General features: G+C 33.7%; 1 protein-coding gene across 1 annotated transcript in view; it reads left to right on the forward strand.

Annotated features, from left to right (window-relative positions):
* LOC117334719 (phospholipid-transporting ATPase ID-like) overlaps positions 1 to 27,934 on the forward strand; it is a 112,540-nt gene that overhangs the window by 41,743 nt on the left and 42,863 nt on the right. The window contains 10 exon segments of the mRNA XM_033894511.1: positions 9,044 to 9,102; positions 9,939 to 10,052; positions 16,838 to 16,936; positions 22,017 to 22,151; positions 22,374 to 22,427; positions 22,429 to 22,445; positions 22,560 to 22,642; positions 22,969 to 23,216; positions 26,887 to 27,116; positions 27,601 to 27,763. Of these exon segments, the coding sequence (XP_033750402.1) occupies positions 9,044 to 9,102; positions 9,939 to 10,052; positions 16,838 to 16,936; positions 22,017 to 22,151; positions 22,374 to 22,427; positions 22,429 to 22,445; positions 22,560 to 22,642; positions 22,969 to 23,216; positions 26,887 to 27,116; positions 27,601 to 27,763 (1,202 nt within the window).

The raw sequence follows: 27,934 nt of genomic DNA on the forward strand, positions 1-27,934 counted from the left end.
CTGCTTGATGTGTATGTACTTTTTAAATACATAATTGTCAATAAATACTGAATGAAGCTGTGGCCATGTAAATGAGTTGTACTGACTGTAACAGCGGTGAATGGCTGACTACACTACAATATTTAGAGGGACTGACTGACTTACTGCGACGTACGTGATCAGCTTGTTAGGCTCTGATAAAGTCCTCAGCAGCTGGGAGGGGATAAGTAACAGTTGTACCTGTCAGAGGATAAACGAGTCTTACCTATACAGGTGTGACCTAAAGGTATTGTAGGGATTGGAGTGATTCAATGAGGTCTACTATCGAGGGTGAAAGTATGGAACATTTTGGAATCAAATGTCATGTCACCCTGGGTAGAGAACTTTGAAATCTTTGATGCTGAAATTTATTGAATTTATTGAAGTTTTTTTGCCAGGATATTGGATTCATGTAATGAACTTTGAACTCTTAAATTTGTTGCTGGGATATTGGATTTAATAATGAACTAATTTGAACTCTTTGTTGCCAGAATATTGGATTCATGTAATGAACTTTGAACTCTTTGTTGCCAGGATATTAATTCATGTTGTGACCTTGAACTCTTTGTTGCCAGAATTTATATAGTGAACTTTGAACTCTTTTTGCCAGGATATTGGATTCATGTTGTGAACTTTGAACTCTTTGTTGCCAGGATTCATGTAGTGAACTTTGAACTCTTAAGAATTAGAACACTTGTTGACCACATTGTGCTTTGAGTACATTTTCCTGCTTTTTGCTTCAATTTGATGATGTAGTTTTCAATTTTTTAATATTTAAATTGAAGTTTTAATCAGGGTTTTCCAACAGGAAACCATATCTTAATTTTGATAGATTTTGCATGAACAGATGTGTAGAATTTTTTTACTGATTTCAGACTTGATATTGCAAAACAATGCAAGTAAAAATGACTGGGGTCCGGTAACGGCCTAAATTAATAGATTGAATCAGAAATATTGAAATTTCAGCTATTAAACAAATATGTTTGTTTATAAATATTGGTTAAAGTTGGGGTCATTCCAGTGTTGATTCAGATTTAAACCTGTTGTAATGATTATTACTCATGTGACCCCCTACAGGAACTTTCATCACAGAAAAGGATTTAAAAAATAAGAAATCTGACAATAAGCTTTATGTCTAATATAACTGGTGGAGCTATTTGGTTTGACATTTCTGTAGGTGAAAAATCAATACATTGAGTACTTATATATGCATTAGAAAGAGAAACTTGGTGTCTCGAGGTATATATTGTGTCTGCCGTGTAAATGTGCGACTTCTTCATTGTCGGCCAATTATCTGCCATTATGTTGTATATTCAACTTGTGAGTGACTTGTCATGTATATATCTAGTTTGTTGATCTCCGGAGAATTTTCACGAAGTTAAAAATCGTAATGGAATATCACACTAGGGAGAGTTCTTGTAATATGGCACTGCTTCGGTTAATGGTATCGTATGTACAATTGTACCGTTCATCCAGTATGTATTTCTGCTGTCTTCGGATGATTCTCAATTCTATCTTCGGGTCACTCGGTGTTGGTAAAGGACATGCATCATCGTCATCATCATCGTCATCATCGTTTTTAACGGCAGACTTTGGTGGTGTCTGTTTCACAAACTGAAAATCGTCAACGTGTGCCATGAACAAGTTTGATAATTGAACAATCCTGTGATCCAGTAAAGATGCTCTTAAATTGATCTGTACGATGGCTGAAGTACAGAACTAAAACGTTATCTCTGTGGAAATTATATGTTCCTGTGAGGTCAGAGCCAGGCTTGACAATATTGTCTAGTGTGATTACGTTGGGACTTGATTGACATCTGATCAATGGTGATGTTGGTTTCGTTGTAAAAGAAATGCCTGTCTTTCAATGCTGCAATCGCCGGAAAATCCACGATGTTGGATATGGTTGGTATCTTAAAAGTTGATTTATTCTATTGCCATGCTCTGTCTGAGATGTGGAATTTCTTTTTGCATTTAAGTTGATGCATTTAAATCACAGGAGAACTGAAACATTTTAATTCATTTTCATTTCAAATAATTTCACAAAAAGGTAGACATGTGTAACAGTGTTAAAAGTACAAAATTTTTAACATGATTTATACTTTTAAAGATCGATTAAAAGTCAAATGGCCAAGATTTTGGAATACGTAAATCAGAAAATATGATCGAATTTTCACTTAATTGTTCAGTTCCTTCTTTCTTAAATATTTGGGATTCGTTGTTATTTTTAGAATTTTCTTTTTTTCAGCGAATTAATTTCCTGTTTCATTATAATTATCCTGGGATAAAAAGAAAGAATGAAATGTAAAAATTGCAAATTCTGTGAGTTGCATATAGCAAGAAAAAGCTAGAAATGACAGACTCGTCTAGGGAATATATTTCTCTTTATATATACATAAATCTGTAGATCTATAGAGCCTCTGACTGGTAAGCTATGGGTCATTTTGGCTTGATTTTCCTTTTTTGAGGCATTCAAATTTATGTATACATATGTTACATAGTTATGACCTCATTGTCACATCAGCATCCTAGTTAGGGGCTGGAAAATGATGATAAAATTACTCAAGCTTTATACATATCAACATGCATCCATGTTTCCTCTTGAAAACTTGGGGACAAGTACATAGTTCTCTACTGGGGCATTTTGTACTTTGTTGTCCTGTTTTGATACTAGCTTCTTCCTACTGACTCGAGCAGTAAGGAAGAATTTCACTTTCAATCATTTGGAAGAGAATCAGACTTACAAGCGAGGGGTTCTTAGGGTTCGATGTAGATTTGTTATTGAAATATATATATGATGTATGACGAACTCTGAGGCTCTGTTATATTGGTATACTCATGTGACACGAAAATTACTCAGCAAGGAATTATTGCTGTAAAAAATATGTCACTGTTAAAAAAGTTAATAGGGAGCTGTTGAGAGTAATAGATACTGAATAAAAAAACTGCTAATTAAGGTACAATATTTCATAAATCAATATTCAATATTTATTGCCGAGACGCTGTCTTAATTGTGATAAAAAAAAGATAATTTGATTTTAATTTTAAGCCATTTCCACGTACCGGTACATGTCTATATTCACAGTGTATAATTAGATACATATTACGGCTGCTGTAGAAGCTATAGACTTAAGAGTATTGGGGGAATTAAAGATTATTTGGGGAATTAACCGGCTGCTTTCAATATAATCAAGATTAAAAATTGCAGAATAGAGATCTATACAATCTTTTTTTTTTTTTCAAGAAGCATGATCACAGTACTTGTTCAGCAATATGCTTAACTGTGCATATGGCTCTACATTACATTCAAACATTTGGGTGATGTGATGAAAGGGCAAGTGTGTTAGAGGAGAACCCCTAACACAGGGGACATGTTTATGTTTTGTTTGTCATGTTTACCAATTAATTTTCATTTACCAGTGTCTTTTCATTTGCTTATCATTTAGTACTTAGAACTTTATATATATATCGAAATATTGATGTTGAGAAAGTTTTGATATTGATGTATTGATTTGCTATGTCCTATCGGTGTAGGGTATCCAGTCCTATACTAGTACCACACATGGTCTTATTGCCCAATAATCGTAAGGGTATATACAGGCCCCATGTGCCCCATTATTTCATGCCTGGAGTCCTGTCAGGACTCTGTATCTTGGCCGACTGTCCTTTTAAGTGATACAGCTCATTCATCCTAATTTAAAGAAAAAGATATCGCTGTGATCAATACCATATGATTGTTACGTGTAAGCATTCCTGATATCTTCCCTGCGATAACCGTTTTAGCCTCGCTCCTGTTGATAGCAGTATTACTTATCAATGCCATGCCAACAATAAATGTCCCTCTACCAGGCCAAACATTGATTACTAAACTCCTCGTAGTTTTTGAGAGTGCATTGTCTAATACAAATATGATGATTTTTATCAACAATACTGGCCACACAGCTGTAGGGTTTATTATTTTGTCTGACTATGTTCTATAGGAAGAGGCATAGTTAATTGTACATAATCATACATCTGTCTCCGTACAGACAATCTCTTTATCTTTCACTGACTTTATGATAATAAAACTGACCCCTGTTTATTTCAGGTTCAAAGGTCAAAGTTTACTCTGACATTCCCCTAAAGTTCACATTTAGCTAAAGCATTGGTGTTATTTCAGTAAAAGGTTAAAGGTTGCAATTTTTTTTCAGTGGATTATGTTGTGCATATTCCAAATCATAATTCTTGTTTTCAAAGCATGGAAAAATTAACAATATTTCTGATTATCTTAATTTTTGCTCAAAAGCAAGTTTTGAAGATATTAGTTATAATCAGAAGTCTTAATTTTTTACTGCATTTATATAGGTAGATATAATCTTATTCTGTAGCATCAGACAGATAATCTTAGTCTATAACATCAGACAGATAATCTTAGGCTATAGCACCAGACAGATAATCTTAGTCTATAACATCAGACAGATAACCTTAGTCTATAACATCACACAGATAATCTTAGTCTATAACATCAGACAAATAATCTTGGTCTATAACATCAGACAGATAATCTTAGTCTATAACATGAGACAGATAATCTTAGTCTATAACATCAGACAGATAACCTTGGTCTATAACATCAGACAGATAACCTTGGTCTATAACATCAGACAGATAATCTTAGTCTATAACATCAGACAGATAACCTTAGTCTATAACATCTGACAGATAATCTTAGTCTATAACATCAGACACTGATAATCTTAGTCTATAACATCAGACAGATAATCTTAGTCTATAACATCAGACAGATAATCTTATTCTGTAACATCAGACAGATAACCTTAGTCTATAACATCAGACAGATAATCTTAGTCTATAACATCAGACAGATTATCTTAGTCTATAACATCTGACAGATAATCTTAGTCTATAAAATCAGACACTGATAATCTTAGTCTATAACATCACACAGATAATCTTAGTCTATAACATCAGACAGATAATCTTAGTCTATAACATCAGACAGATAATCTTATTCTATAACATCAGACAGATAATCTTAGTCTATAACATCAGACAGGTAACCTTAGTCTATAACATCAGACAGATAATCTTAGTCTATAACATCAGACAGATAATCTTAGTCTATAACATCTGACAGATAATCTTAGTCTATAACATCACACAGATAATCTTAGTCTATAACATCAGACAGATGATCTTAGTCTATAACATCAGACAAATAATCTTAGTCTATAACATCAGACAGATAATCTTAGTCTATGACATCTGACAGATAATCTTAGTCTATAACATCAGGCAGATAATCTTAGTCTATAACATCAGACAGATAATCTTAGTCTATAACATCAGACAGATAATCTTAGTCTATAACATCAGACAGATAATCTGAGTCTATAACATCAGACAGATAATCTTAGTCTTTAACATCAGACAGATAATCTTAGTCTATAGCATCAGACAGATGATCTTAGTCTATAACATCAGACAGATAATCTTAGTCTATAACATTATACAGATAATCTTAGTCTATAACATCAGACAGATAATCTTAGTATATAACATCTGACAGATAATCTTAGTCTATAACATCAGACAGATAATCTTAGTCTATAACATCAGACAGATGATCTTAGTCTATAACATCTGACAGATAATCTTAGTCTATAACATCACACAGATAATCTTAGTCTATAACATCACACAGATAATCTTAGTCTATAACATCAGACAGATACTCTTAGTCTATAACATCAGACAGATACTCTTTGTCTATAACATCAGACAGATGATCTTAGTCTATAACATCTGACAGATACTCTTAGTCTATAACATCAGACAGATACTCTTAGTCTATAACATCACACAGATAATCTTAGTCTATAACAGACAGATAATCTTAGTCTATAACATCAGACAGATAATCTTAGTCTATAACAACAGACAGATAATTTTAGTCTATAAGATCAGACAGATAATCTTAGTCTATAACAGACAGATAATCTGAGTCTATAACATCAGACAGATAATCTTAGTCTATAACATCACACAGATAATCTTAGTCTATAACATCAGACAGATAATCTTAGTCTATAACATCAGACAGATAATCTTAGTCTATAACATCACACAGATAATCTTAGTCTATAACATCACACAGATAATCTTAGTCTATAACATCAGACAGATAATCTTAGTCTATAACATCAGACAGATACTCTTAAGTCTATAACATCAGACAGATACTCTTAGTCTATAACATCACACAGATAATCTTAGTCTATAACAGACAGATAATCTTAGTCTATAACATCACACAGATAATCTTAGTCTATAACATCAGACAGATAACCTTAGTCTATAACAGACAGACAATCTTAGTCTATAACATCAGACAGATAATCTTAGTCTATAACATCAGACAGATAATCTTAGTCTATAACATCAGACAGATAATCTTAGTCTATAACATCAGACAGATAATCTTAGTCTATAACATCAGACAGATAATCTTAGTCTATAACATCAGACAGATAATCTTAGTCTATAACATCAGACAGATAATCTTAGTCTATAACAGACAGATAATCTTAGTCTATAACATCAGACAGATAATCTTAGTCTATAACATCAGACAGATAATCTTAGTCTATAACATCAGACAGATAATCTTAGTGTCTATAACATCAGACAGATAATCTTAGTCTATAACATCAGACAGATAATCTTAGTCTATAACATCAGACAGATAATCTTAGTCTATAACATCAGACAGATAATCTTAGTCTATAACATCAGACACATAATCTTAGTCTATAACATCTGACAGATAATCTTAGTCTTTAACATCAGACAGATAATCTTAGTCTATAACATTAGACAGATAATCTTAGTCTATAACATCAGACAGATAATCTTAGTCTATAACATCAGACAGATAATCTTAGTCTATAACATTATACAGATAATCTTAGTCTATAACATCAGACAGATAATCTTAGTCTATAACATTATACAGATAATCTTAGTCTATAACATCAGACAGATAATCTTAGTATATAACATCTGACAGATAATCTTAGTCTATAACATCAGACAGATAATCTTAGTCTATAACATCAGACAGATGATCTTAGTCTATAACATCTGACAGATAATCTTAGTCTATAACATCACACAGATAATCTTAGTCTATAACATCACACAGATAATCTTAGTCTATAACATCAGACAGATAATCTTAGTCTATAACATCAGACAGATACTCTTAGTCTATAACATCAGACAGATGAATCTTAGTCTATAACATCTGACAGATACTCTTAGTCTATAACATCAGACAGATACTCTTAGTCTATAACATCACACAGATAATCTTAGTCTATAACAGACAGATAATCTTAGTCTATAACATCAGACAGATAATCTTAGTCTATAACAACAGACAGATAATTTTAGTCTATAAGATCAGACAGATAATCTTAGTCTATAACAGACAGATAATCTGAGTCTATAACATCAGACAGATAATCTTAGTCTATAACATCATACAGATAATCTTAGTCTATAACATCAGACAGATAATCTTAGTCTATAACATCAGACAGATAATCTTAGTCTATAACATCACACAGATAATCTTAGTCTATAACATCACACAGATAATCTTAGTCTATAACATCAGACAGATAATCTTAGTCTATAACATCAGACAGATACTCTTAAGTCTATAACATCAGACAGATACTCTTAGTCTATAACATCACACAGATAATCTTAGTCTATAACAGACAGATAATCTTAGTCTATAACATCACACAGATAATCTTAGTCTATAACATCAGACAGATAACCTTAGTCTATAACAGACAGACAATCTTAGTCTATAACATCAGACAGATAATCTTAGTCTATAACATCAGACAGATAATCTTAGTCTATAACATCAGACAGATAATCTCAGGCTATAACATCACACAGATAATCTTAGTCTATAACATCAGACAGATAATCTTAGTCTATAACATCAGACAGATAATCTTAGTCTATAACATCAGACAGATAATCTTAGTCTATAACAGACAGATAATCTTAGTCTATAACATCAGACAGATAATCTTAGTCTATAACATCAGACAGATAATCTTAGTCTATAACATCAGACAGAAAATCTTGGTCTATAACATCAGACAGATAATCTTAGTCTATAACATCAGACAGATAATCTTAGTCTATAACATCAGACAGATAACCTTGGTCTATAACATCAGACAGATAATCTTAGTCTATAACATCAGACACATAATCTTAGTCTATAACATCTGACAGATAATCTTAGTCTTTAACATCAGACAGAAAATCTTAGTCTATAACATTAGACAGATAATCTTAGTCTATAACATCAGACAGATAATCTTAGGCTATAACAGACAGATAATCTTAATCTATAACATCAGACAGATAACCTTGGTCTATAACATCAGACAGATAATCTTAGTCTATAACATCAGACAGATAATCTTAGTCTATAACATCTGACAGATAATTTTAGTCTATAACATCTGACAGATAATCTTAGTCTATAACATCAGACAGATAATCTTAGTCTATAACATCTGACAGATAATCTTAGTCTATAACATCAGACAGAAAATCTTAGTCTATAACATCAGACAGATAATCTTAGTCTATAACATCAGACAGATAATCTTAGTCTATAACATCAGACAGATAATCTTAGTCTATAACATCAGACAGATAATCTTAGTCTATAACATCACACAGATAATCTTAGTCTATAACATCAGACAGATAATCTTAGTCTATAACATCAGACAGATAATCTTAGTCTATAACATCAGACAGATAATCTTAGTCTATAACATCAGACAGATAATCTTAGTCTATAACACCAGACAGATAATCTGGGGCTATACCATTAGTATTTAAGGCCAATCATCATCTATTATTGTAATGTTTCTGTTTTGTCCAGTTTTGTTTTGTAAATTGTATATTTTTCTCATTTCAGAACTGGAGAGGCATATCAGGGCCAATGATCCAGAACACAATAAGCAGTATATGTATGCAGTAAGTATCAAGGAATACAATAAATGGTATTTATATATATATGTATGCAGTAAGTATCAAGGAATACAATAAATGGTATATATATATATTATATGTATGCAGTAAGTACCCAGGGATTAATCATTTCTACAGTTAATTGGTTTTGAATATCTCATTATCTTGGCAAATGAATCAAAACTTATATAGAGTTATGATATTCAAAGTGATGACTTTTTAGTATCTTGTATAAAGTAAATGTATCTTTTTTCATGCTGTCACATTGTAGTGCATGATTGAACTTAAACAGATTTAGTTAAATAGTGAATTGACACACCCACAATTTATTGACAATTAAGGAAATCAGAATTAATCGGAAGTCTTACAACGCGAAAAGTGTTCAAGTTACCTCTGAAGTATGTTACGTTTACAGTAGAGAATGCGTGTTGTATCCATCTATTATTGTATATAATGACTTTGTGTAGATAGCTTTTTATTGGCAATGTGGGACCACAATTACTGAGGTAGAGTATTTGACTATTACATCTTTATGTAAGACATTTTACTCCAATTGCTCAAGATAGCAATGTGGTAGGCTTCCCTTACACTGTGCCATGTTAAAGAGTAGGTGATAACTTTATATTGACATGGAAGCTTTTCCCTGTACAAAGTTATATTTCCCCGTTTTATTAAGTGCTCTTGTTAGGTAGAATATAGTTTGTCACAAAACAATTATACAAGGCATTTTACTTCATTTTCTTTTCTTGTAAAACCACCAAATCATTAACCATCAAAAACATATAAATGAGAAGAAACTTTTATAGAATCAGAATTAAATTTGCTTTGACTTGTCTTTACAGAATAATTACATACGAACCACGAAGTACAACATGTTTACCTTCCTGCCTAAGAACATGTTCGAGCAATTCCAACGATTGGCCAATGCCTATTTCTTGTGCCTACTTATTCTGCAGGTAAATGATGTGTTTTTATACATTATGTATATCATTAGTCGAAATTAATGTATGGCTATATATAGAACTAAGTTTCAAGTTAAAATATAAAGGTTTAACATTGATAAAATTTTGATTAAGATAAACTTATATTTAGGCTACGGAAACTGACAGTGCAGTAAGGAGGATACGGTCCATGGATGTATCGTATTTATCCATGCATGTCTCTTGACCGACCATGACAACGTTACACATCACGGGCGATATGACGCTTGAATGCCGACATATGGTATACCACTAGGAACTTGCATTGCGTCTTGTATTTTATGGTATTAGGTTGATTTGATGGAAATATTCGCGTGTCAATACTTTCACATGTTATTATGTTCGTGTGTGGATAATTTTGCCGAGATTTAATAAGATTCAATGAGATTCAATAAAATCAAAATTTCCATGCCGCGAACGTTTCAACTCTCACAGTATTCTGTATTTAACAACTTTTACAGAAGAATCTGATTCCGAACTGCAAATTTTTTGTTTTTTTGTTTTTGTTTATAATACAAACAGATGTATTAGAAGAGTCTCGAGCAGAAATCAGCATATCAAGCTCTTTCCAGGTCAGACAGGAATATTCATGAGAATTAAATATTCCCAACATTCGCTTCGATAACCATACAAAATTTGTTTTATTGGTCTCGTGTCTCAATGTACTGGTCAGCTTTACTGTTGGTATGGTTGGTGATCCATCCGTTTTTAGTCTTCATAAAAAATACACCCCACATGTGACATAAAACCATATCATGTGTTTAGAGGGACGCCTGGAGTTTGTCAATTCAGCTTATAATGTGATGATTTAGATACGATGATAGATAGACCAGAAACAGAGACAGAACCACAGTGTGGCTTCCATCGTTGTTATGATTTATCAATATAATCAGGATTGCTGTTGAATTATCTAAAGTCGACTGAAATTGATAGCCACTTTGGGAATAACAGAATGAGCGAAGTGTCCGGAACTGTTGAGGATGACGCTTTAATATAAGGACTTATCCAGCCTGTCCTGTCACAGACGCCAGGGTTCTTCTACAAGACAGCCAGCCCATCCTGTCACAGACGCCAGGGTTCTTCTACAAGACAGCCTCTCCTGTCACAGACGCCAGGGTTCTCTACAAGACAGCCTGTCTTGTCACAGACGCCAGGGTTGTTCTACAAGACAGCCCGTCCTGTCACAGACGCCAGGGTTCTTCTACAAGACAGCCTCTCCTGTCACAGACGCCAGGGTTCTCTACAAGACATCCTCTCCTGTCACAGACTCCAGGGTTCTTCTACAAGACAGCCTGTCCTGTCACAGACGCCAGGGTTCCTCTACAAGACCGCCTGTCCTGTCACAGACGCCTGGGTTCTTCTACAAGACAGCCTGTCCTGTCACAGACGCCGGGGTCCTTCTACAAGACAGCCTGTCCTGTCACAGACGCCTGGGTCCTTCTACAAGACAGCCTGTCCTGTCACAGACGCCTGGGTTCTTCTGCAAGACAGAGCTCAGGCCCATCAGAAACCATATTGTTAACGGACTCATTTTGGAGCACTCGCGTTTTCGCACAATACCGAATTATAACAGTTTCGTGCAATGAAGAATTGTCAAACCAACATATTTTCTTAGAAACATTATGTAAAAGTGTAATTAGTGCAGTCGTAATTAAGTGGGATGTCTTCAGTGCAAAAAGCACTAAAATCAGATTAAAATATTACGTTTACAGTATTTCATGCCAGGACTTTTTATATCAAGAAAAAAATTGGTAATCGTGGAGGTAGAAAAGTTCACGTCATTTTGTGTTTATCGGGGCAGCCAAAAAAAATAAAATAAAAATGCATTAATATTAATTAGGGTAGAAATAAGTGTCAGGATGAGAAAGTAGAAATTATGAGTCTGACAATTAGGAAGAAAATGTAAAAATTCCTGAGATTTTATAAAGAGAGGTAGAGTAAAATTTCCAAAGTTATAATAATTGCCCCTGAATAGAAGTGTGGTTTTATACAACTAATTGAGCATTGGTACAATAAAACATATTGTAGCTTTAAAAAAATAACAAAAAGGGCTGAAAATTCACTTATATATATATATATAATGTTAAGCCGAAAAATTGACATGGTGTAATAACAAAATGAAAAATACAAGAAAAGGAAAGAAATATTGATGTGTCATAAATATATTAAACTTTGTGGTGTACTAGCTGTACCTGTATAATGTTTGACAAGTCACGGGGAAATTATCTATAAGTTAGTGTAGCACATGTTTTAGTTACCATGGCAATTGTGAAACATATGGGGATATTTAAGACAAATAAATCTTTCATTGGTAAAACTGCAAATGGATTATTTCATTGAGGCATTAAATCAAACATTTCACAACCTGAAAAAAACAACTTAGTAGGATAGGTTTAAGAGTTATATATTTAGTCTGTCAAGTGGGGATGGGGACGTCCACTCAGGTTGGAGTTGTGAGGGTAAACTTACAGAAAGGACATTCTGGACACAGGACACTTATAGATGAATTAGTAGAAGCTATAAGGCACATTGAAGACAATAGTTTCCTATTTGGAAATTTAAAATATTTCAAGAGTTTATAACTTTCATTTGACCATGCAGATCTTGTTTGCCAATCTGTCACTGCTTGGAAATTAAACATTACTAAGGAAAATAAAAATTTCATAAAAATATCACTATGAGTTATAATCGCAATCTTTTGAAAATGAAGACAATTTTGTCTGGTTATGTTACGCACCCATAATGTAGAATCGATTATTCAGATCAGGAATTACAACAAAAGCCTAATGTTTAAACTTTGTGTAGATAAGGCTAGATATTATTAGTTGTCGAATGTAGTTCTAGATATTTGTTAAACATGACTTGCTGTCATAGTGTAACACTTCAATCTCCTCCTCAGCATATCACAACGGATATTATCATTAACGCTTATTTTGAAATAGACGATATTGCGGAAATCTGCGAGGAAGGACCCAGAATTAAGTGTTCACCGTCAAGACGGAAAGGAGATAATTTTGTGTAATGATCATGTTTGCTATTGATTCAGTTCACGGTGATCGGCCGTGGCATCAACAGAGAGCCCTTCACAAACATCTGTTTCTACAGCTTGTTATCTCAAGTTTAAAACCATCAACCTTACACAACAACACGTTTTAGGGTTAGAGTTTGGATCTTAGTCTGGGAAAGATGTAGATTTTATCATAGGTTAATAAAAATGGTGATTGTAATACATGTTATAGTAATAATATGTAATATGTGTTATTATAATAATATGTTATATGTGTTATTATAATAATATGTAATATGTGTTATTATAATAATATGTATAAATGTGTTATAATAATAATATATGTGTTATAATAATAATATTTCATATGTGTTATAATAATAATATGTATATAATATGTGTTATAATAATAATATGTATATAATATGTGTTATAATAATAATATGTATATAATATGGGTTATAATAATAATATGTATATAATATGTGTTATAATAATAATATGTATATAATATGGGTTATAATAATAATATGTATATAATATGTGTTATAATAATATGTAATATGTGTTATAATAATAATATGTAATATGTATTATAGTAATAATATGTAATATGTTATAATATGTAATATGTGTTATGATAATAATATGTAATATGCAATGCCCCCTCTTAGATAGTAAACTCCTGGATTACCTTTGCCAATTGGGTAAATGTCTTGAAAAGTTGTTAGTTACAATCCTGATATTTTGTCCTTGATATCAGAAATGTATTTTAGTAAAACGGAATGGTTTTCATGTAATACGATTCTATTTGATGTAGGAAATTTAATACAATTATTATTTGAATGACATGATTATACTTAATTTGTTTGTATTTTTTTTGTACAGGTAAATGCTGATGATAGCAGATTGACTTGTTACTAATCCACTTATTAAATTTCAGGATCCCGAACAAGCTCAGTACTGTGTACCTTTGAACAGATAGATTTTTGTAATTATAAAGTGATGATAATAAGTGTATACGAGTGACTTTATTTCCAGAGGTTTGTTATGTTATACCAGTGACTGATGAAGAGATTTTCTAACTGAAGTTGTATGGGATATGCAAAGAATATACCATCTATTTTATGTGTTTGAATTTTCTATACTCATTCACTGAATTTGACCTAGATTTGTATGGTGAGGGGTCGTCGTTTTGACCTAGATTTGTGATGTCAGGTGTTGTAGTGACCTAGATTTGTATGGTGAGGGGGGTCGTCGTTTTGACCTAGATTTGTATGTCAGGTGTTGTAGTGACCTAGATTTGTATGTCAGGTGTTGTAGTGACCTAGATTTGTATGGTGAGGGGGGTCGTCGTTTTGACCTAGATTTGTGATGGCAGATGTTGTAGTGACCTAGATTTGTATGGCAGGTGATAATAAACTGATAAATGGTTCTCTGTATCTAAAAAGCATTGTAAAATCATCAAAACACAGATTAGAAATGACTCAATTTTTAGACCTGATGTGTTTGTTAAGAAATTCTATGATACAGAATAAATTTTTGCATATTATTGATTGAAAACTCAGTCAAGACTTGAATAATTCCTCAAATTTTACTGCTCAATTCAAACCACAGGAACTCTAAATCTTAAAAAAAAAAAAAAAATCACCAATTATTTGTCCTCAAGTTCAGCTTTTATACCGGACTGAATTTGAAAATCAAATTTGCATGATAAGTGGACATGCTAGTTGATGAATAATTTAACAGCCTAAATTTGTGATTCAATCTTAAAGCAGTTTGCGAATTTATTTCTTTAGAAACTGATTTGTATGACATCCATCTTGTAACCCATCATGCTATTGTCTGATTGTGAAATATGTATTGCAGCACTATATATTGATTATAAAAAATCAATAGTGGAAATTATTATAATAATACAAATTATATATAGGTTAATATGTCATTTGATTAGATGTTAATCTGCTTTGAGTTCTTCCATTACATGAAGAATGTTACATGTTATGAGACTTAATTCTATGCTAGAAGATCATGTAAAACCTTTTAAGAAATTAAAGCATAATATTTTGATAAGAAAAAATCCTGATGCATCATGATTTGCTATTGACCATATCAAGTTCTGAAGGTTCAAAGTGTTTAGGTCAAGGTCACTGTTACTATATTTAGCAGGAGCCGGTAGGGGACATGTTACTATATTTAGCAGGAGCCGGTAGGGGACATGTTACTATATTTAGCAGGAGCCGGTTGGGGACATGTTACTATATTTAGCAGGAGCCGGTAGGGGACATGTTACTATATTTAGCAGGAGCCGGTAGGGGACATGTATTGCTTTAGCAATAGCCAGCATGATTGTTACCATCACCTTCCTATATAACACCTGTACAAAAAAAATCAAAGACAATTTTTAAACGAACATTGATACAGAAAACACTTCATCCATTGATATGAATGGGTTGCATGCACTGAAAGGCGTTCTGGTGCCTTCTTTATGCTCCTCCATTGATGTGAATGGGTCGCATGCACTGAAAGGCGTTCTGCGTGCCTTTTTTATGCTCGTTTTATTTAAGATTACCTAGTAACGTTCCTCAGCAGTAAATCGAAATGAACCTTTTTTTGTTTGGCCTGATACCGCTGTTTTTGCACATGATGAGTCTCATGCACATAAATTTAGATAATTTTAAGCCGATTTGCCGGAAACACAAGTTTAATGTATGCCATGGCCTAACCACCATTTGTCGTCTGCTGGGCGTATAATTTTTCCTCCTTTAAAAGTTACAGGAGAAATCTGTTAAAAGTACGGTGTTTACCAATAGAATAGCTTTTGTCAGATTTCTACTGAAATGGAAGAGACATGTTGCGCTTATCATCAAGTTTTATGTTGCCAGGTAAATTAATGGTTGTATTGGTGCAATAGGTTATGCTAATGGATTATCAAAAATTCTTATCTTATAGAAATTAAGAATTCATGCAGATTAAAAAAAATTGAAATTGAATTTCTTGTTATTTAACAATTTACATTGACAGAGGTAAAAGTAGTCAGTATTTACTTACTGCAGAACTGAATAAAAAAAAATTCCGACAAACATTAAAACAATATTCAGGTGAGCAATACAGGCCCAATATACCTCTTATTCATTACACCGTGCTTTTATTTTTCTGATATGGATTAATTTCATTTTATTTCAGATGCAAATTTATATAAATTAACATACACAAATTATCATGGATTTCTCCATATTTATATACAACATACTCAAATTATAGTGGACTTGGTCCTAGGATTTAAAGGATACATTAGAGAAGATTAATTAATAATAATATTAATTTACAATAATATTAATACAGGAAAATGAATATTAGGGAGAGGAGGTACATTGTATAGTGTTCAGTCAGAGATTTTAACTTCATCAGAATTTCTATAACGATGAGTCTTTAAGAAATATTTAACAGAATCAAGAAAAAGATTATTAAAGTGTCAGAAAACTTGATCATGGAGAAACTAAAAACAGCAATATTCTAGAAACAAAAAAAGTATTGGAATTGTTTTTTTTAATCTGACGAGGCAAAGAGACATGTGTAATTTGATTTCAGGTTATTAGTGAGTCATTGTTTAAATCTTAATTATCAAGGTATTCTGTTTTTTAAAGCATAAGGAAGACAAAGATGAAGCAACTAAAATTCTAGCACAATTTCTGATACAGTTATAAATTTGTATATGAATATATTGGTATTTTCTATATACAATTTCCCCCAGGTAATTCCGGCCATCTCCTCACTGCCTTGGTATACAACACTTGTACCTCTAGCTTTTGTGTTAGGGATCACGGCAGTAAAAGATGCGGTTGATGACTTTGTAAGTTCAAAGACATTTGAAAAATCCAGGTGGCTAGTCCTAACCTCTAAAACAACAAGTCTCTGTTGGTGTGATTTTGGAATCTCACTTCGCTTAATAGCTTGGTACACCTCTGATTTGTTTGACTGCGCAAAACCAATTTAACACATACCACGTGCACTCACTCAGTAGCACTTTTTTTATTTTACTTTTCAATAAAAGGGATATCAGCAGATTTATGTTTTTGTTTCTGACTTTCTTTCATACATATTATCAAAAAAAAAAGCACAACAAAATATGAATCCGTCAGTTGGAAAAGTTTTTTTGGGTTTTTTTTTTTAACAAAATTATTATTAGAGAGTTACCTCCCTTGATTCATTTTCAAAAGAAAAAGAAAACAGCTTGAATTTACAAAAAGGTAATTTACAACTACAATTTGCTGGTATCCAAATAAATTTTCTAACATTTAGAACCAGCACTAATTACTCACATTTTCAGATTTGTTTTATTTATTTGTTTCTGTTGATCTTCACCTGATGTTTCTTTCAAGGTTTACTAACCATGTGGTTTTTGTGCAGGGTTTCATTCGTTATTTGATTGTTTTCAGATTTATAACAGTAATTTTTTTATTTTCTATGACATATATTCCTGTACTATAACGTAAATCTAATACCTATGTAGGCTTGATTAACAATGCTTATAATTAGGCAAAACTTAATCAAGTTTTTATTCAAATTTGTGATGGACAATTGAAAAAAAGCTTAACTGTTTCCATAATAAAAATTGGGCAAAATGCTTGAAATGATTCAAATATTAATTTCACACTCCAAACTTTGTTTTCTTGAACCAAAAACAAATAAAAATAGTTGAAACATGATGACAAATTTTACTTAATTTCTTTTTTCCTATGATTATTAATGACACTTAATATATATAGGCCATAAATATGACCAAAGCATTTCCACATTTATATAATTATAGAACCTTCATCTGTAAAGTCAAGCAATTAATAGACAGATATAGAGAAGGTGACATATAGAAAAAAAAATGTTTTTGTCAAATGTATTTTTATATTAAGCACATATGTTTATAATTTCATTTCAACAAATTTTATTGACGTTCGATGGTATAAGACAAAAGGATTGAATAGCATTTTACAGGTTTTTGCTGTTTAACTTAATGTTTTGACTACGAGGACTTTAATTTTCTGCTGTATTTTACATCTATCCTGAAATAGAGAAAAAGGAGCACATCTTGGATTCATCAGAATATATCGAATATAATTAAAGCATTAAAAAAATATATATGCATTTTCAGTTGTCCACAATATACTGTTTTTTATAACATGACAATTCATTATGCTTTGAAATCTTTCAGGCAGCTGCTGCAATTTTATGTCATTGTTTGCAAGCTTTGTTTCCTCTTTCTAAGGCTTCAGCTAAGATTCAACCTGCTAATACGACCTTGAAAGCACCATGCAAGGGACCGTGGTGCCTTCAAATCACTGTGTTCAAGGTCCAAACATGTCTTTGATTGAATTCATAGCACTTTTTATTCAGATGACAAATTCATACAAAGCTGTCATCTACACTTCTCAAACAGTGCATACTTCAATCTAAATGCATCATATTTATGCGTAAGAAGGATTTTTGGAAAAATTGGATTTTCATATAAAATACTATATTTCAGCAAGTGCTATTAACATTCTTCATATTTCTTTAGTTTGTAATTTACTGATTTACATTAAATGATGTGTTATATTGTGGTGTATTTTGTGAATTTTAGAATTTTGTTGTGATTTTAATTTCAAAAATTCTGTACTTGAAAACAAGATTGATAAGATAGAAAAGTGTCTTCCACTATTAATGTAAATCTATGACTAATGCAAAAATAAATGAAATGAATAAATAAATAAATGAATAAATATATTTACATAAAGACAGACCTGAGTCTGGGCCTTCTTCAATCAATTTCAAAATCCGCTATCATTGATGCACGTGACAAATATTATGGATTGTTTGGAAGTAAAATGAGAGTTTTGTAGTTGTCTCCCCTGATGGTAGGATCTGTAGTCATATTGTGCCGTTATACAAAGCTTCTAATGTTTCTCTATCCTCTCCTGTCTCCTCTAACCCTCCTGCTACAGTTGATACCAGCAATCTCTTCCCTGACGCCTCTTACGACGGTGATACCATTGGTTGCTGTACTAGCGGTTTCCGCGCTCAAGGACGCGGTTGACGATTTTGTGAGTGAGGTTTTGCACCAAAAAGAAGCATGATGGCGAACACATTTTGACTTGCGCCTGGTTATGTTTCAGTTTGGGGGTCTTCGTGAATGTATGGGATATCTAGTGTATGATACTGTGAGGACACTCGTACTAAATGTTCATGCTTTCTGTGTAGTAGATTTTCTAAACCTTTTGATAATCTCCCACTTCTGTATACCTGCTTGTATAGGACATGTTGGATTTTCAAGTATAAGCTTTTCAGTTTGTATATTTGCATGGCTTGTGTCTTCATACAAAGATCATGATTAGTTAAAGGGATGTAACTCTGTTAAAGGGATGTAAATCTGTTAAAGGGATGTAACTGTTAAAGGGATGTAACTATGTTAAAGGGATGTAACTGTTAAAGGGATGTAACTCTGTTAAAGGGATGTAACTGTTAAAGGGATGTAACTCTGTTAAAGGGATGTAACTCTGTTAAAAGGATGTAACTCTGTTAAAGGGATGTAACTCTGTTAAAGGGATGTAACTGTTAAAGGGATGTAACTGTTAAAGGGATGTAACTCTGTTAAAAGGATGTAACTGTTAAAGGGATGTAACTCTGTTAAAGGGATGTAACTCTGTTAAAGGGATGTAACTCTGTTAAAGGGATGTAACTGTTAAAGGAATGTAACTCTATTAAAGGGATGTAACTGTTAAAGGGATGTAACTCTGTTAAAGGAATGTAACTATGTTAAAAGGATGTAACTGTTAAAGGGATGTAACTCTGTTAAAGGGATGTAACTCTTTATTACTAAAGGTCGATAATTTAGATAGAATTGTCTTCCCAACAATATGTTATTGTCCATTTATTGTTGATTAATGTGTTGCATTTGAAGTTAAGGTCATTGTATTCAGTGGTTGCTATACTGAAGGTCAAGGTCATTGTAATTGATGGTTGCTATACTGAAGGTCAGTGTCTTGTAATTGATTGTTGCTATCCTGAAGGTCAAGGTCATTGTAATTGAAGATTGTTATATCTCAGTTCAAGGTCATTGTCATTGATGGTTGCTATACAGATCAAAGGTCAAGGTCATTGCAATTGAAGGTTTTTATACCACAGGTTAAGGTCATTGTCATTGATGGTTGCTATACTGAAGGTCAATGTCATTGTTATTGAAGGTTGTTATTATAAATCACAAGTCAAGGTTTCATGATCCAAATCCTTATCAACACACTTTTACTTATTTTTTGACAAATTAGATGTGATATGTTAGGTAAGTGTGTTGGTATGACAAAACTAACTACATGTACTTATAGTGGGAAAAAATGTTACACTTTAATCTGAAGTTAAGATACCTGTGTTTGTAAGGGGAGTTGTTACTTTACTTCAGTCTTGTTGTTTAAAATCATTGTTAGTGGATGTTGATGTTATGAATGGTCAGGTTAGATGTGTTGTAATGGGCTGTAACCTAGGCATGCCTAACTGCATGTCTGGCAATGTTACTGATGAATTGAGGATTTATATAGTATATAATACGCTGTGCATTGTCAATACTACATGATATTTGAAACTTTTATAACATTTCCAATTTCGATTTATTTTGGTTTGTTTTTTTGCACTTCTATTTTTTCAGAGTAAAAAAAAAAATCTGTTTTAGAAAAAATTTCAGAGTCAAATTTATGATAATTTACACTAATTGTAATTAAAACACACACACACACACACACACACAACTTGTGTTTGGAAATTATCTAGCAATCAAATTCAAAATTTGAATTTAAAAATAAACAACAAATAAGTCGTATTGGTTTACATTTTGTGAAATTGTTGTACTAAACACAACTATGAACTCGATTGAGATTAAAATTTGTCTGCATGTCTGTTGCTCCAACGGTAATCAATTATTAACAATCTGTATGAAACTTGGATAGAGACAGTATCGAGGGAGCTGGAACGGTTTTAATAGAGGGTATTTGTCTACAGAGGTCACGCATGAGAGCTGTAAAGTCCTAACAGATAATTTGAATGTGGTAGGATAGTGCTTGCAAGTAACCATGATGGTTGATAACATATGTGTCACATGCCCTAAACAATGACTTGGCTTTGAATTTATTTGATTCGTTTATTAAAGTGTGAGGCATTAATTCAGGAAAGGATAGAGATCAAAGTTCAAATGATATAGGTGAAAGGATATAGAACAAATGTCAAAGGATATAGTTCAAAGGTCAAAGGATATAGATCAAAGGTCAAAGGATATACATGTAGATCAAAGGTCAAGGATTTGAAGCTGAATTAAAAAGAGTGATAATGGTAACTTTTATCAACTGTTGAATTTGGAATTGTAGGATTACCTTAAAGCTGTAAAATGTAATATTCTGATAATATTGTTGCCACATCAGATGTTGAGTTTTTAAAATGCTGAATTGGTTGTCAATTTTGTCAACTTATATATATGTACATAATATACACCTTATACTGCATGCTTTGTGTGTAAAACTAACCGCTGTGTTGTGTTGGCCTAACTTTCTGCCAGGCTTCTGCTTTCCTTGTTTATACTCATTCTAGGCCAGGTAAACTAAATCAATGATTTCTGTTACATTGATTGTACAAGTAAAAGTTGTAGTTCGACATTGACCAAGATTTTGTCAAGTTAATTCTCAAAGCACGTTTATTTTGATAGTTATGTCGCTCCGGTTGTTAATTTAAGCTTTTTCTTTGAAACATTTAAAGTGAATTGAAATTAATTTCATAATATTTATGTAATTTTGATTAACAGTATTATTTATCTAAATTTTAAATATGATAAAAAAGAAGAAAAGAATATAGATTTTAAACATTTTGTGTTGAAGTATGAAAATTTTGCCTCCATGTGAAATAAAGTGACTTCGTTACAGAGACGTCATCGAAGTGATGGACAGGTCAACAATCGGCTTTCCTTTGTACTTCGGGATGGGAAACTGGTGGAGGAACGCTGGCACAAAGTTGTTGTCGGGGATATCATCAAGATGGAAAATAACCAATTTGTGGCAGTATGTACAGTTTGGCTGTTCTATTTTACTTTATTTCTCAACGTAATTATTACATGAAATTACATTGTATAGTGAAGATAATGTCACATGGTTGACATTGTGATATAAGCAAAATGTGATGACAACTCCAAAACAACCTTTTGGGAAAAAAACTTCACATACACAAGAAAAAAGTATCTGTCTTTAAAAACTGTGTCAGTTCTGTTTCTGTTTTGTTGCTAGGCGGACCTTCTCCTTTTGTCGACCAGCGAGCCCCATAGTTTGTGTTATATAGAGAACTGCTGAACTTGATGGGTAAGTTGTGGACAACTTTGGTATTATCAGTGTTTATTATGTCTCCTTCCGGAAAATAACTAAAAATTAAACGAAGAAACTCCTAAAATGAACTTTGTATTGACCTGTTTACAGAGAGACGAATCTCAAGGTGAGACAAGCTCTTCCAGAAACTGCTGAACTAGAAAATGATATAAAAAAGTTAACAGAATTTAATGGTGAGTTTTGTGTTGTAGTGTATTTGTCCTGTTGTAGGGTATTATAATATTGATATAAAATTCAATATATATATATATAGTTATAACAATTGCAGATAATATATAGATAAGTAGCACAAATTGAGTCTGAGCATATGTATATTTGGTTTGCATTGAAAAATGCATATTTAACAGGAATAGGTCCAAAATTATTTACCCAGGAATTAAGCTTCAGTTGAGTCAAAATTATATATTGAAGTTGAAATGGGTCCAAAAATATATGTTCAATACTAGTTTGGTCAAAAATAAAATGGTAAATATGATTTGTGGTATTTTTCTATTTTTAGCGGAAATCGTGTGTGAAGCACCGAATAACAAACTGAGTAAATACGAAGGAACGATGAAATGGAACAACAACACGTACTCTTTGGACAATGATAAAATGCTACTCCGTGGTTGTGTGCTCCGAAATACACAATGGTGCTATGGCTTGGTGATTTTTGCCGGTCAGGACTCCAAATTGATGATGAACAGCGGAAAGTCTATCTTTAAAAGAACACACATTGATCGTCTTTTAAATATCCTCATCATAGGTGTAAGTGAGGTTTTTTATATCAGTGCTAAGAACTTGACATTTCTACATTAGTCATTGAGCTGTCTATGTCGCGCTTTGGTTTGACTTTGGTTTCTGTTTGTGGTAACATTGATGTAACAGGGTAGTGTTTGTCCTGACAATGAAGGGACATACGTAAAATGTCTGTCCTGACAATGAAGGGACATACGTATAATGTCTGTCCTGACAATGAAGGGACATACGTATAATGTCTGTCTGAGAATGAAGGGACATACGTATAATGTCTGTCCTGAGAATGAAGGGACATACATATAATGTCTGTCCTGAGAATGAAGGGACGTACGTATAATGTCTGTCCTGAGAATGAAGGGACATACGTATAATGTCTGTCCTGACAATGAAGGGACATACATATAATGTCTGTCCTGACAATGAAGGGACATACGTATAATGTCTGTCCTGAGAATGAAGGGACATACGTATAAATGTCTGTCCTGAGAATGAAGGGACATATGTATAATGTCTGTCCTGACAATGAAGGGACATACGTATAATGTCTGTCCTGACAATGAAGGGACATACGTATAATGTCTGTCCTGAGAATGAAGGGACATACGTATAATGTCTGTCCTGACAATGTATAATGTCTGTCCTGAGAATAAAGGGACATACGTATAATGTCTGTCCTGAGAATGAAGGGACATACGTATAATGTCTGTCCTGAGAATAAAGGGACATACGTATGTCTGTCCTGAGAATGAAGGGACATACGTATAATGTCTGTCCTGAGAATGAAGGGACATACGTATAATGTCTGTCTGAGAATGAAGGGACATACGTATAATGTCTGTCCTGACAATGAAGGGACATACGTATAATGTCTGTCCTGAGACTGAAGGGAGATACGTATAATGTCTGTCCTGAGAATGAAGGGAGATACGTATAATGTCTGTCCTGAGAATGAAGGGACATACGTATAATGTCTGTCTGAGAATGAAGGGACATACGTATAATGTCTGTCCTGAGAATGAAGGGAGATACGTATAATGTCTGTCCTGAGAATGAAGGGACATACGTATAGTGTCTGTCCTGAGAATGAAGGGACATACGTATAATGTCTGTTTGAGAATGAAGGGACATACATATAATGTCTGTCCTGACAATGAAGGGACATACATATAATGTCTGTCCTGAGAGTGAAGGGACATACGTATAATGTCTGTCCTGACAATGAAGGGACATACGTATAATGTCTGTCCTGACAATGAAGGGACATACGTATAATGTCTGTCCTGACAATGAAGGGACATACATATAATGTCTGTCCTGAGAATGAAGGGACATACGTATAATGTCTGTCCTGAGAATGAAGGGACATACGTATAATGTCTGTCCTGAGAATGAAGGGAGACACATATAATGTCTGTCCTGAGAATGAAGGGACATACGTATAATGTCTGTCCTGAGAATGAAGGGACATACGTATAATGTCTGTCCTGACAATGAAGGGACATACGTATAATGTCTGTCCTGAGAATGAAGGGACATACATATAATGTCTGTCCTGAGAATGAAGGGACATACATATAATGTCTGTCCTGACAATGAAGGGACATACGTATAATGTCTGTCTGAGAATGAAGGGACATACGTATAATGTCTGTCCTGACAATGAAGGGACATACGTATAATGTCTGTCCTGAGAATGAAGGGACATACGTATAATGTCTGTCCTAAGAATGAAGGGACATACGTATAATGTCTGTCCTGAGAATGAAGGGACATACGTATAATGTCTGTCCTGAGAATGAAGGGAGATACGTTTAATGTCTGTCCTGAGAATGAAGGGACATACGTATAATGTCTGTCCTGAGAATGAAGGGACATACGTATAGTGTCTGTCCTGAGAATGAAGGGACATACGTATAATGTCTGTCCTGAGAATGAAGGGACATATGTATAATGTCTGTCCTGACAATGAAGGGACATACGTATAATGTCTGTCCTGAGAATGAAGGGACATACGTATAGTGTCTGTCCTGAGAATGAAGGGACATACGTATAATGTCTGTCCTGAGAATGAATTAAAGGGACATACGTATAATGTCTGTCCTGAGAATGAAGGGACATACGTATAATGTCTGTCCTGAGAATGAAGGGACATACGTATAATGTCTGTCCTGACAATGAAGGGACATACGTATAATGTCTGTCTGAGAATGAAGGGACATACATATAATGTCTGTCCTGAGAATGAAGGGACATACGTATAATGTCTGTCCTGAGAATGAAGGGTGATACATATAATGTCTGTCCTGAGAATGAAGGGACATACGTTTAATGTCTGTCCTGACAATGAAGGGACATATGTATAATGTCTGTCCTGAGAATGAAGGGACATACATATAATGTCTGTCCTGAGAATGAAGGGACATACATATAATGTCTGTCCTGACAATGAAGGGACATACGTATAATGTCTGTCTGAGAATGAAGGGACATACGTATAATGTCTGTCCTGACAATGAAGGGACATACATATAATGTCTGTCCTGACAATGAAGGGACATACGTATAATGTCTGTCCTGAGAATGAAGGGACATACGTATAATGTCTGTCCTGAGAGTGAAGGGACATACGTATAATGTCTGTCCTGACAATGAAGGGACATACGTATAATGTCTGTCCTGACAATGAAGGGACATACGTATAATGTCTGTCCTGAGAATGAAGGGACATACGTACAATGTCTGTCCTGACAATGAAGGGACATACGTATAATGTCTGTCCTGAGAATGAAGAGACATACGTATAATGTCTGTCTGAGAATGAAGGGACATACATATAATGTCTGTCCTGAGAATGAAGGGACGTACATATAATGTCTGTCTGAGAATGAAGGGACATACGTATAATGTCTGTCCTGAGAATGAAGGGACATACGTATAATGTCTGTCCTGACAATGTATAATGTCTGTCCTGAGAATGAAGGGAGACACATATAATGTCTGTCCTGAGAATGAAGGGACATACGTATGATGTCTGTCCTGACAATGAAGGGACATACGTATAATGTCTGTCCTGAGAATGAAGGGACACACATATAATGTCTGTCCTGAGAATGAAGGGACATACATATAATGTCTGTCCTGACAATGAAGGGACAACGTATAATGTCTGTCCTGAGAATGAAGGCACGTACATATAATGTCTGTCTGAGAATGAAGGGACATACGTATAATGTCTGTCCTGAGAATGAAGGGACATACATATAATGTCTGTCTGAGAATGAAGGGACATACGTATAATTTCTGTCCTGAGAATGAAGGGACATACGTATAATGTCTGTCCTGAGAATGGAGGGACATACGTATAATGTCTGTCTGAGAATGAAGGGACATACGTATAATGTCTGTCTGAGAATGAAGTGAGATATATATAATGTCTGTCCTGAGAATGAAGGGACATACGTATAATGTCTGTCCTGAGAATGAAGGGACATACGTATAATGTCTGTCTGAGAATGAAGTGAGATATATATAATGTCTGTCCTGACAATGAAGGGACATACGTATAATGTCTGTCCTGAGAATGCAGTGTACTGTATACTTTAATAATCAGGTTACTGCGACCTTTTAAAGGTCAATTCTAAGTTTATTGTACTTTAACTATTTGTGTTTTATTTTCCAGATTTTTATATTTCTACTGTCATTGTGTCTCGCCATGACGATAGCCTGTGGTATATGGGAGACGTACACAGGTCAACATTTCCAGGCTTATCTCCCCTGGGAGACCTTCGTTCCCGGCTCGCCTTCCAAGGATGGAACTGTTGCTGAAGGCGCCACTGTTATTTCTATGCTTGTGTTCTTTTCATACATCATCATATTTAATACTGTTGTGCCCATCTCTTTGTATGTCAGGTAAGTCTATTGTTAAGTAAGTCTATTGTAAGGTAAGGCTATTGTTAGGTAAGGCTATTGTTATGTAAGTCTATTGTTAGGTAAATCTCCATATCAGTAAGGAAAGTATCATGATTGTATCACATTGTGACTGAGATAGCTCAGTCAGTGGAGTATCGGCTTGTACTACTAAAACCTGAGGGAAGTGTTATGGTTGTGGTCTTTGTCTTTGAGATAACATGTGACAAATGTAGAGTGTTTTCTCACCTCTAAATGGCCCTAGCTGTTTAGGGGGCAATTTACCCAACTAACTAACAACCAATCCTTACACCTCAATCATATTGCAAGGTTAAAGTGACACCTACAGGCCAAATATGAATGGGTACTATATGTGTATTTGAAAAAAACAAAATCAACATTTGAAATCCTAAAATGAACATCAGCTTCTCTAGATCTGTAGACTTATATAGTGTGTTTTGATCTTGGTTGTATTTACGTTGAACAGTGTGGAGATATTCCGTCTGGCTAATAGTTTCTGGATTAACTGGGATGTGAAGATGTATTATAAGAAAGTGGACACACCTGCCAAGGCCAGGACTACAACACTTAACGAGGAACTGGGTCAGATAGAGTACATCTTCTCCGATAAAACTGGGACACTAACACAGGTGAGACTGAATCTCCGATAAAACTGGGACACTAACATAGGTGTGACTGAATCTCTGATAAAACTGGGACACAAACACAGGTGTGACTAAATCTCTGATAAAACTGGGACACAAACACAGGTGTGACTAAATCTCTGATAAACTGGGACACTAACACAGGTGTGACCTAAG

This window comes from Pecten maximus, chromosome 9 (assembly GCF_902652985.1).
Source record: "Pecten maximus chromosome 9, xPecMax1.1, whole genome shotgun sequence".
Lineage (NCBI taxonomy): Eukaryota > Metazoa > Mollusca > Bivalvia > Pectinida > Pectinidae > Pecten > Pecten maximus.